Raw genomic sequence first — 12880 nt, 5'->3', positions numbered from 1 at the left:
ATAAACTTTTTGTTGGTTTATTTATTTTTACTTCATCAAATAGGATAGGATAGGACATTTATTCAATGAATTTTTCATGCAAGAGTGTGCAGAGATTTAAGGCAGTACAGTCAGAATTTGTACATTATACCATTTTAATCAAGTTATATAAGCTTCTATTTATTTATTAATTAATTACCAGTACACATGATGATAGCTTAAATAAAAAAATAAAAAAATAAAAAAAACACTAAACAGCTGCCATCAACTCAGTCGAAGTTTAATTATATCCCATTAAAAAATACAAGCAATTCCAATACAAATTTAGTTTTACCAAACTGTATTTTGCATTTTATATTTCAGTAAGCATAAGGTATACAAATAAAGTCAGCTCAGTAAAGTAACTTTAAATGTAAAGATCTTCTTTGAATCAGATGTTAATGTGGGTTTGTGGTCTTAAGGTTTTTTTGGTTTCAACGCCCATGTTGTTATCCCAACAATGGCAATAATCGCCACAGCAGCCAAACAAACAGCAACAGCAATGAGCACAATTTTCGGGTCTATCTCAAACAGTTCTGTTGGTTCTGAATGAGGGAGGATCTTTGAAGCTTGAGCAATGTTGGAGATTTCAGATTTGACAAGTTCTTTGTCCATGGACTGAACGGCAAAGAAGATTGTGGTGCCATTTTGGATTGGGAAACTGAGATTGAATGAATGTTGTTCAACCGATCCCGCCTCCTGTGGTGAGATGCCAGGTATGTTGACTTCATGAGCATTGCTGAAGTTGAATCGAAGCGTCTTAAGGTCAAAGCTCCACATGATCTTGTAGGATTTAGCTTAAAAGAAAAGAAACAGCTTATAAAGCCTATGAAAGATATATCATTTTGTGAGTTAGCTTTGAAATAACTTCTATTTTGCATTAATTGTATATTTTACCTGTGCCTTGGTCGAGGTCCTCTCCAGGTGCCGTCCAGCTGAGAAGCACAGTGTCCTCCTGGATCTCAGCACTCAGATCTGTGATTCTGTTGGGAGGGAAGTTTAGTGGAGTTGTGCTTTTAAGAACAACCTCAAAACTCTCTCCGGTGGCTGTTCTGGAGAAGCTTCCGATTACAATTGATTCCTCCGGAACTGGAGGTTTCAAAGGGTTCAGCTCCACCACCCCTGACATTAGAGGAGCCACATCAGTACATCTGCAGAAACTGGTTAAGAAAATGTTTGAGTAGTTTGCCTTCAGGGTCTCATAGTTACCGTTTACCACATATCCAGGTACATATGGAGCACCACCCCGTTTTTGGAGTGTAAACCTGGTTTGTCCACCTTGATTCTTCACTCTTACTTTCAAGCTGCTTCTCCCATTTGTCATCTTTGTGAAATATCTGGAATAGACGCCATCATCTTTGAAAGCATCAGCTCCTGTAAAATAACAATGGATTTATTTGAGCACTTCTGAGTATATAGTGTAAATCTGAAGTGGAGTGCATCCTTTGAGGAAGAGTTATGGGTAATTTACCTGCTCCATTGTCCAGGAGTTGTAATGTTTGAGCAGGTCCTGAATCTGGCTCCAGTGTAGCCCACACTTCAGCATTTATTACAGGCCTGTAATTCTGACTAACCTCAGCAAACACTGTCATGGGTTTAGTGCCATCATTGACCTTCTGGTCCATTTGGGCTTTGACCATAATAGGAGGAACATCAGCACGTGCCGCTTGACTCGTTACTGTTACAGTCAGAGACTGAAGTTTTGGACTTTTGATACTGTATTTCCAGTCCCCAGTCTACCAAACAGATATTATATGAATAATTAATGATTCGTTTTAAGAAAGTTAATGAAATCTTGAGCAGGTTGTCATACCTCTGCAGTTCCTGGAACTTTTAAAGTAACTGTTTTTGTTGATTCGTCATGACGCATATGCATTTGAGTGTAGATTGAGCCCCTTGGTGACATTATGTAAATGTTAGGGAGGTTTGTTTCATAGGTTATTGTGAAGCTGGTTCTGGTACCAACAGTCTGATCTACTGGTACTGTCCCATTGAACCAATCAGACGTTTTTGCTCCCAAGCTGTCTAACTAAGGGTGTGATAAAAAATGAAACATTAGAATATTAATAATATTCTTCAAGTAATTTACCATGGGCAAGGCACAAAAGCTTACAAACCTGAACCGGTTCTTTTGTTTGATCTCCTGTTGGTACTGTTAATGAGGAGAATCCATTCAGTAGCTGATTAGACAGAATGTCATCACTGGCTGTGATAAATTTCCCCTCTAAATCCAACACAGAACATATGAGAAATTTACATTGGATATTGTAATTTATGTAAATGAATTTAGGGGGAGGTCGTGGCCTAGTGGTTAGAGAGTTTGACTCCTAACCCTAGGGTTGTGGGTTCAAATCTCGGGCTGGCAATAACACGACTTAGGTGTGTGTGTTCACTGCTCTGTGTGTGTGCACTTTGGATGGGTTAAATTCTGAGTATGGGTCATACTTGGCTGAATGTCACATCACTTTCTCTTTTAAAAATGTAATGATATCCAATCAATTAGTTAAAAGTTACTAATACCTTATGGCTCAAGTTAGTTCTATAATTTTTACTAGCATAATTTGTTTAGCTTTCCCACTCACTTTTACATTTCTTAGTTCTATCTAGAAGTATAATAGGCCTAACAAAAAAATGCATTTAGGTTACAACTTGCCGTTCAGTTGAGCGAGTCATGTTGATTCATTAGCCGCTATGTCAGATTTTGTAAGTTCATTTAGGGAAGGATTTAGCAAGCTTGTTCAAACCACGTTCATAAGAGTCGTTTGTTGGTGAATCAATCTATGCAGGTTGTAATATATTTTATTTTGTGCACTGTGAAGTATGTGAGGATTTGTGAAATGCTTGTGCGTCACATCAGAAATATATTTACATTATGTATTATAAAAAAAAAAAAATGGGTGAGCACGTTCAGATAATCAACTTAATAAGTATGATTGTAAATATACAGCCAACTCCTTTCTGTCTTATGACAGTTTTTTATCCCTCCTCCACCTGATCTCCTTACTCCTAACTATTCTTATCCCAGTTTGGGGATATGGGGAGTTTACTTAATATTTGCTCAATCTGATTATATGTAAGTGGGGAAATATTTAAACTTGGGAAATATTTAAATATGGCACATGCCATGAACAACACCATTCTTGCACGTTGTGCATCCAACAGTTTAAAAAATGCCGGTACAAAGTAATGTAATTCATACATTTTAATTGCGACCTAAATGTCCACTTAGGCCTGCAGTACTTTTTGGGACACTATTAGTCAGTATGTGACTGTAACTTACCAGTTTTGTACGCCATTTCCCTCAGGGCTTTATCTGCTTTATTACCCAAAGCAATTGTGTGTATAATGGCGCCACTATTAATTGCATTTGGAACACAACTCTTAGGGTCATCTGAGGCTTCACCATCTGTCAGAAAAATTATTTCATCTCCTACCACATCCCCATTGTCCTTTTGAAGTACCTTTAAATTTAACAGAAATACAGAACATTGGCATGTATCAAACAGCATATATTTCACACATTTTATATGTATATATATATATATATATATATATATATATATATATATATATATATATATATATATATATATATATATATATATATATCATGCAAATAATATGGCACCTGTAATCCTAGATTGAGGCCTTTACATATATTTGTTGATCCACTTGCTATTTTTGGCAACAAAGTGACGAGACGTTCTCTTGTGATGTCACTGTCAATAGTTGTCAAGCTGCTCAGAGTAGAAGCATCTGTACTAAAGGTTACCATTGCAACACTGGCTTGATCCTCAATAATATTCTGCAGGAAATGTGTGGCAGCCTGTTGCAGTCGAAGAATTCTAGAGCCCTAGTAATGGGTGCAACAATAATAATAATGAACATGGATGTGATATCACTTTTATGCTTCCTTGGGGTTCAAAATGATTAATCTCATATCAGAACACTGAAGGTTACATTATTAAGCATTTCAATTTTAAGTTCAGTCAACGTTTTTGCATACTTCCATGCTTCCTGAGACATCAAGTATGAGACAAACGACCCGATGCATTCGCTGCACAACTTTGAAAGCTGGTGCTGGTGGAGAAGACTGCAGTGGTTTCAGAGAACGAAGTGCGTCTTTATCTACAGAATCCTCAAATATCACAGTCCATGTTGCTTTGTTGCCACATTTTTTATTTTGCAGGTTTGGGGCTTCATAATTGTGCTCGTTTTCACGACAAAATGTGCTCACCTGAAACCAGATATTTTGAAGGATTAGTTCTTTTATATATTGCATACAGACTGTGAGTTATCCAAGTAAAATTTTGCATTTTCTAGAACATGTAAAATCCATACTTACAGAATCCAGGCTAGGTGTGAACATTATGGAACTTTTTGTGTTTTGATATTTGTTAGGAAAAAACTTGCAAGTCTTAGTCGGTAGCGAGGTTTGTGGATCAATGCGGCATGGAGATCCTGTAGTAATGTCAGAAAACTGACCGTCAATATTTTTACTACACCTAAATATAAGCAGGAAATCAGTGGTTGAGAGAATTTCCAATGAAATTTTAATCAAATGTTTTCTTTTTTTTGAAGGTGTCTAACCTTGTAGCTTCAATATTGCCATTAGAATAGTAGAATGGCTTTTCTTCACTGTATTCATCATACACACCCCATCTCAGATGAGCCCATTCATGCACAAAGACCCTTCCTGCAAACAAACAAACATTCTTGCTAATAAAACAGATTACTGAATTAACCTGACTAAATGTTAATTTAAACAACAAAAGATGTTCACCTTTTGACCCGTATGGCTTAATGAGTGTGGTGTCTCGGACGAAGTTTGGGGTGAAATGAATGTACTGACCCTCAGCTCCACATTCTCCATACTGATTAGTGTAGGGTTCATCGCGGTATGCTGGATTAGCATTATCAATTATTATTTTGGCCTGTGTTTGACAGAAATTGTGTCAGCAATATCAAATGTGATGGAAACGATCAAACAGGTAAATATTTTTTAGGTAATATAAAATGGCATAATTCTCTGTACCTTTCCATAGGACTCTGTTCTTGCCTTGGTAAAACCCTTACTATTCCACTGAGGTGGGACTAGTATTGTAGCTTCTTTGAAATAGACCTTCTTATCCAATGCTTCATAAAGATAAAGCGACCCTTCAGTGACCATGTCCTGTCAGAATGAAATTGAAAAGATAAAATGAAAAGTACTCAAAATGTGTATTTATAAAAAAAAAGTAATTATACTTTAATTTGCTCATTCACAAATACAGTTAATCAATTTTTTTATCTGTAACAAAATATGATTTTTAACAAATTGCATTAAAACCATTAATGCACATTAAGTGTGTTAAATGGACCAAAAACAAAACAAAAAAGAAAGAAGAACATATTCACCTTGATTTTATCAATGAGCGTGTTATCCTGTGGTACTCTTGAACTGATTGCAATGATAATGTCAACATAACCGTTTCCATCTAGTTTTATTCCAGAGGAGGGGGATGACAGCAACATCCATAATAAGACAAACATTGTTCTTGAGTCCATTGATGCAGAGTTTAGTTAAACAGTCACTCCCAAACCCTGTTTTTAACAATGTCACAAGTGATTTTAAAGGGTTTGATCAGAGATAAGTGGGTGGGTGCTTTAATGTCATGCAGGGGCGTGACTAGATTCTCCCAACATCAGGGGCTGAGCCAATAGTCTTCTTAAAACATAAGGTGTAAATTGCCTAATCGGTCACAACATTAAACCCCCTGCCTAAATATATAAGACCCCAGTAGTCCCTATGATGCACCTTATGTCAAAATGATTCATGAGTTTGACCTTTGTGACCTTTCCCCTCCCCCACGTAATCCACCCAGGTTGTGTTGACCCCGTGACCTGTTAATGATATTTCAAATGTGAAAACCATCATATGCAAAATTTCAGCGTCAATCTTTGACCTCTGGGGATGTCATACAATGTTTGTACAAATGTGTTACTCTTTCAGAGCGTTAACAGGAGACGAATGACCTCCTGAGGAATGTTTTTGTAGATTTGAATTGCTTTCCCCATCTGGTGTCCGGTTGCATTCCAAGGAAAGGGTTTTTTTCTGTCTCACTCACTCTGTGGGAGATGTGAGAAAGAAATTGGTTTTAAGGTCAATAATTAATAAACAGTTCTATCAGATCAGGAGATCATAATATGTGTGTGCTCACATTTATAATATAATATAGAATTTTTTTAAATAAAATAGGTAACATGACTATTAATAAATTGGTGATAAAACAATGAATAAATCAAATTACCCTTAAATTTTCCAGGAGAAAGTCTTCCTTGTGCAATCACGAATCTTCAAATGAAATGTTTAAGTTGGAAAAGATCTCTATCTTCCCCCTCTCTCACACTCTGTGTATCATTCATGCACACATGTGCATTAAATCGCCACTGAGTCTTATTCTATTCTTTTAAATCAAAATAAATAAATAAATTATGTGATCACACATGATATAAAACCAATCAAAACATGTATGCTAGTTTTTGTCATCACTTAAAATATAAAAATGTTGTACATTTTACCTGGATTGGGAAAAAATATATATATTTTAACAGGCCAAATGGTAAGGGTTATCCCCCGACATGTCAAATGTTTTATGGAGGCTTTACACTGACATAATTAAATTCAATTGAAATTGTTGCAAAGCAGTTTCTACATTATGTTTATATATGTATATTTACATTATATTAATGAATTGTATACACTATCACCCCCTAAAGCTACCCATCACAATAAACTTTCTAATTTTCAGAAACATCATGTTTTATAATTTCTAATTTAAAAAAGCATACTCATAGTGACAAACATTTGGAGTATTACTACATTCCATTATGACATTCCATAGACATAATGATTTTTTACAATACAAACTGTACACCTATCCATCACACATATTCTTGCATACAAACATAAAACATTGTTTTTAAGTGATTTGAATTATGAGAACTCAAGAAATTTTATTTACCTTTGTTATATCAGTGTTAAACTCGTGTCATTATACAAATTGTTGCTCTGATAAATCATAAAAACTAGAATAAAAACAAGCACACACATATGTAAACACTACAGGCTAAAACTTATCTCCATTTTAAAGAATATGACAGCATGTTACTAAAGCATATAATTTACAACATTTATTTATTAAGTTTATTGAACTTATAAAACACATTTTCAATTAATATTTTAGTTTTTCATTAACTAAGAATAAACGTTGTTTTCACAAAAACACACATGTACAATCATGGCAAAACATATCCAGTGCACCAGTGATTATACATAGCATACTTTATAAAATAAACATTTACTATAGTTTCATTTGTCAATAAAAATGCTTTACATTATTAAGCCAATGACGTTCATACCCTCAAGTAAAATGGAAAATTAAATACTGTTTTGAGCTCAACTCACTAACAGAAGTGAATTGCCAGTCTAAGGCACACACACACACTTTTGTTTTTGTTTCCTGGGGACGTTCCATAAGCGTAATGATTTTGTACTGTAGAAACACCTACCTTCAGACAAAAAAAATCTGCATATGCTCACATTTTTTAAAAATATTGTTTGTAAGCAATCTTAATTATGATGACTCAAAATTTAGAAATTTCATCATAAACCACATTTTTTTATATTGTTACACTGGTGCCGAAACCTGGGAGGAAGGAGTGACGCACTGCCGAAGAAACCAAGAGGAAGTAGAAGGTTAATGAAAACAGTCTTACACCATGGTATAATGAGCATAACCGAACCCTAAAGAGAGCAGCCCGGAAAATGGAGCGCAGTTGGAGGAAAACAAAACTAGAGGTATTTCGTATTGCTTGGCTGGAACGTAACCTATCCTACAAAAAAGCATTAAAAACTGCTAGATCTTATTACTTTTTTCTCTTTTAGAAGAAAACAAACATAACCCCAGGTATTTATTCAAAACAGTAGCTAAATTAATAAAAATTAAGCATCAACAAGTGTTGATATTTCCCAACATCACAGCAGTAATGACTTTATGAACTACTTTACTTCTAAAATAGATACTATTAGAGATAAAATTTTAATCATTCAGCCATCAGCTACAGTATCACATCAGACAGTGTACAATAGATACCCTGAAGAACAGTTCCAGTCATTCTCTACTATAGGAGAGGAAGAATTGTATAAACTTTTAAAATAATCTAAACCAACAACATGTATGTTAGTCCCTATTCCATCTAATCTCCTAAAAGAGGTGCCTCCAGAAGTCATAGATCCTCTTCTGACTATTATTAATTCCTCATTGCCATTAGGATATGTCCCCAAAACCTTCAAACTGGCTGTTATTAAGCCTCTCATAAAAAACCACAACTTGACCCCAAAGAACTAGTTAATTATAGACCAATATCGAATCTCCCTTTTCTGTCCAAGATACTAGAAAAGGTAGTATCCTCACAATTATATTCCTTCTAAGAGAAAAATGGTATATGTGAGGATTTCAAGTCAGGATTGTTGTATCTCAGGTTGTATCTCTCTGTTAGTGCTATTGGATCTTAGTGCTGCGTTCAACACTATTGACCACAACATTCTTTTTTATAGACTAGAACACTTTATTGGCATTAATGGAAGTTCATTAGCATGGTTTAAATTGTACTTATATTACCGCCATCAATTCATAGCAGTGAATGAAGAGGTATCATATCGATCACAAGTGCAGTATGGAGTACCTCAAGGCTCAGTACTAGGGCAGCTACTCTTCACGGTTTACATATTACCCTTGGGAGATATCATCAGGAAACATGGTGTTAGCTTTCACTGTTATGCTGATGATACTCAGCTATATACTTCTTTGTGGCCCGGTGAAACACACCAATTTGAAAAACTAATGGAATCCATAGTCGATATAAAAAAAAACTGGATGACATGTAATTTCTTACTGCTAAATTCTGAAAAAAAAAACTCCTACTTTAGACAGAACACGGTCTAAGACTTGATGGCTGCTCTGTCAATTCTTTGTCATCAGTTAGGAACCTAGGTGTGCTATTTCATAGTAATCTTTCCTTAGAAAGCCACGTTTCTAGAATTTGTAAAACTGCATTTTTCCATCTCAAAAATATATCCAAATTACGGCTTATTTATGTCCTCAATGTCAAATGCAGAAATGTTAATTTTATTTATGACCTCAAGGTTAGATTATTGTAATGCTTTATTGGGTGGTTGTTCTGCACGCTTACTAAAACTCCAGGTAGTCCAAAATGCAGCAGCAAGAGTTCTTACTAGAAACAGGATGTATGACCACATTAGCCCGGTCCTGTCAACACTGCACTGGCTCCCTATCAAACATCGTATAGATTTTAAAATATTGCTCATTACTTATACAAACCTGAATGGTTTAGCACCTCAGTATTTGAATTAGCTCTTGCTACATTATAATCCTCCATGTCATCTGCGCTCTCAAAACTCAGGCAATTTGATAATTCCTAGAATATAAAATCGCCCTGGAACTCCTGTATCATCTCTCTCTGATAACTGAACGCGGCCTGTAGTTGAGATAACTCTGCTGGATTCTGGTTAGGCGAAGTATTCTGTAACGAAGACTGACTCGGTTGTGGGTTGGAATCCATGTGCAGAGCTTTATTAAGCACAACAGCACAAACAGAGGCAAATGGAGAGCAGATATCGTGGTCGGTAAGCAAGCCAAGGGTCGTATATAATAGCGTCAATCCAAATAGCAAACAAATCCAAATCAGCAATCCAAAAGACAAGGTCAAGGGCAGGCAAAAGACATATATATGCAAACAATCCGTGAGTATCAGAAACGCTTGGTAGAGACAGGATAAACTGGCAATACTTCGCAACTTATTGCACAAACAACATGGCTTATAACGGGTGTAGACAGGAAGTGATGAGAGAAGAAGCAGCAGTGTTCAGTATTCAGGAGACGGCTCCCTCTGGCGGTTGGATGAATGAATAGTGGATGCAGATGTTACAGCTATAAACAAACAATGATAATAATAATTTAAAGCTAAGCATAAGGGTAAGATTGGGCTCTCTCATTCAGGAGAAATCCAAACGTTTCCACATTCGTGATGTTTCCCATTTGAAGCTTAACTATTATTCATGAGGTAAAATAGGCTTTGTAGTTCACACGTGTTTCAGTATCAATTGGAAAAGAATCATAATTAACAATATGCCAAAGTGGGCTGCTGTTCGCGCCAAATGGCACGGTGAACGACTGTTTCCAGTGAATATGTGCGCAAGGCACCAGCACGATAAAACAGCTGAAACAGAAAATACTCAACATTTGGTCACACATAAGGCATAATTAAAAAATGCTAAGTGTTAGTAGTTCGAAAAATCAAGAATTATAACAAGTTAATAATAATTATTGCTAAATGCTGGACCTTTCTCATTTCGCTCTGCATGTGGAACCTGCAGATTCATTTTAAACCAAGAATCAACCGAAATGAGAAATGAAAACATTTAGCTTTTTATTTGTATACATTATATTTATTTACTGTTTAATAACAATAGAATGCATATGATCCTCTGTGTAAAGGTCTTCTTTTAATTTTTTACGAGTAGACTGTAGCCTAAGACTATCCTACATTTTGAAATTAACTCACTTCCCGAACACCGTCTCAATGGAAATACCAAAAAGTTCAGAAGGCTAAACCTGAGCATCGAGAAGAAAGCATTTTTTTTCTTCCCGATGTCTGCCAGGTTCATCCACAGATGTATCTCTGCTACCACCATGGTCCTGCCCATGAAAGAGGCGGCCTGCTTGGTAGCATGGAGAGAGATCTGTGATGCGCGCAGCTCGGCTACCTGATTAGGAGAAAGGCCCTCACCTCTATCCAGGTCTATTAGCAGATCAGTCCGATATGCTTGAAGCACCACCATCGTGTGTAATAAAGCCACAGCCTGAAGAAAACAGCCTCTTTCATTTCTTTTCAATGTCTGTATGGAGATCAGGCAGAAATGGAAGGCTCACCTGAGCTGGAGGGCTAAGTTCAGAAAGATAACGTTCATCAAGGCGGCCTCACGGTGTCGCCTTGTTAGCGCACTTTCATGGCAAGTCCAACTTTGCCGTGGTGCGATTTATAACCTCCAACAGCTCTACATATGCAGAGCAGGAGGATTGAGAAGGCTCAGCCTAAGATTCTTCCCCATACTCAAATATCTCCTGCTTTTCCTGGGTAAAGACCCAGCAGAGCACTTACCTCAGTATCAGAAAGTGTTAAAGATATACTGCAAACATCATCCTCCCGAGCTCTCTCTCGTCAGCCGCCATTATGAGCGCGAAAGGGATAATCCCACTCTAAACATTCAGACAGATCGACCTGAAATTCTTACAAGCTCATTCTCCTCTGTGCCTCAGCAGCAGCAGTTCTTGAACCTCGGGAAGCAGATGCCCGCCTTTTTTTCCAATTTTTTCCTCAGAGAGAGACGAATGAGAGCGGAGCTTCATCATTGAAAAAACCCTCACAATGCAAGCAGACTGCCTCCTCAAAGGCATCACGTACGTGCTCTTCATCCAAACAAATGACGCAAAGATTGCGTCTGTTATTGGGTGTCAAATAACGCAGACATGGATGAACACATTGTCTAAACACTTGCTAGAAGTCGCCATGATAGACAGAGAAAGGTTGCTCTTACCAGTTCTTTCAGATGCACGCTTCAAACAGAACAGTCAGTGAAGACGAAGAAGAGAATGACGTGTTCTCCCGGTGACTGTTTATAGTCACGCCGGTAGTGACATCAGAGGCTGTCGCCGGCCAACTCGTTGGTGTTTTTTCAATGTGTACTTCAGGCACAGGTCACAATGAGGTGTTCCCCATAGCACCCCCTAGAGGACGCAGTTCGAAGTTCCCTTGAAAGGGAATAATTTTGTCTATGGAATGTCATAATGGAATGTAGTAATACTCCAAATGTTTGTCACCATGAGTATGCTTTTCTAAAATGGAAATTATAAAAAATTATGTTCCTGAAAATTTTAAAGTTTCTGTGATGGGTAGACTCGGTGGCGATTTAATGTACATGTGTGCATGAATGATACACAGAGTGTGAGAGAGGGGGAAGATAGAGATCTTTTCCAACCTAAACATTTAATTTGAAGATTTGTGATTGCACAAGGAAGACTTTCTCCTGGAAAATTTAAGGGTAATTTGATCTATTCATTGTTTCACCAATTTATCACAGAAGTCATGTTACCTATTTTATTTAAATTACTTTATACATTAGATTATAAATGTGAACACACACATATTGTGATCTCCTGATCTGATATAATTGTTTATTAATTATTGACCTTAAAACCAATTTCTTTTTCTCATCTCCCACAGAGTGAGTGAGACAGAAAAAAACCCTTTCCTTGGAACGCAACCGGACACCAGATGGGGAAAGCCATTCAAATCTACAAAAACATTCCTCACTACATTTTAATAAAGAAAGAAAAAGTCCTAGTGAAAACAAACAAAAAACATCAGACACTGTTAGTCTAAGTCACTTCCCTGCTGGTTATGGACTGATGATGCAAGTAAACCATTTAAAATACTTTTCTGAGGAATAGTTCACCCAAAACAGGGCATCAAAATGAGCTTGCTTCTTAATTGGAACAGATAAAGATTTGGAGAAACTTGCTCATCACTGGGTCCTCTGCAGTGAATGGGTGTCATCTTAATGAGAGTCCAAACATAATAATAAATAATTCATTCACAATCCAGACAATTACAGTCTATCAATTAACATCTTAAAAAAATGAAAAGCTTCATTTTGGGAGAATTATTACTTTAAGGATTTTGTCAACTTTTCAGGAATCAAAGCAGTAGCTGCTTCATACTGATGCAGTTATTTTGCCAT

At 36.6% G+C, this 12880-nt stretch overlaps 1 protein-coding gene across 1 annotated transcript; it reads right to left on the bottom strand.

The window, feature by feature from the left end:
• Positions 1 to 238: 238 nt before the first annotated feature.
• On the bottom strand, positions 239 to 5623 carry LOC128029448 (calcium-activated chloride channel regulator 4A). Its single transcript, XM_052617240.1, has 14 exons — positions 5416 to 5623; positions 5054 to 5191; positions 4802 to 4952; positions 4609 to 4714; positions 4364 to 4523; positions 4025 to 4255; positions 3647 to 3871; positions 3299 to 3479; positions 2136 to 2242; positions 1832 to 2047; positions 1490 to 1754; positions 1228 to 1392; positions 916 to 1140; positions 239 to 815 (listed from the first exon to the last, which is right to left on the bottom strand). Exons 1-14 carry the CDS (start codon positions 5563 to 5565, stop codon positions 436 to 438), a joined length of 2700 nt encoding a protein of 899 aa, XP_052473200.1. The 5' UTR covers positions 5566 to 5623; the 3' UTR covers positions 239 to 435.
• Between the last annotated feature and the right edge of the window lie 7257 nt (positions 5624 to 12880).

The sequence above is a fragment of the Carassius gibelio genome, chromosome A15 (genome assembly GCF_023724105.1).
Source record: "Carassius gibelio isolate Cgi1373 ecotype wild population from Czech Republic chromosome A15, carGib1.2-hapl.c, whole genome shotgun sequence".
In the NCBI taxonomy this organism is placed as follows: Eukaryota; Metazoa; Chordata; class Actinopteri; order Cypriniformes; family Cyprinidae; genus Carassius; species Carassius gibelio.
Note: the sequence above shows the minus strand (reverse complement) of the source record. Positions and strands in the feature narration are given on the sequence as shown.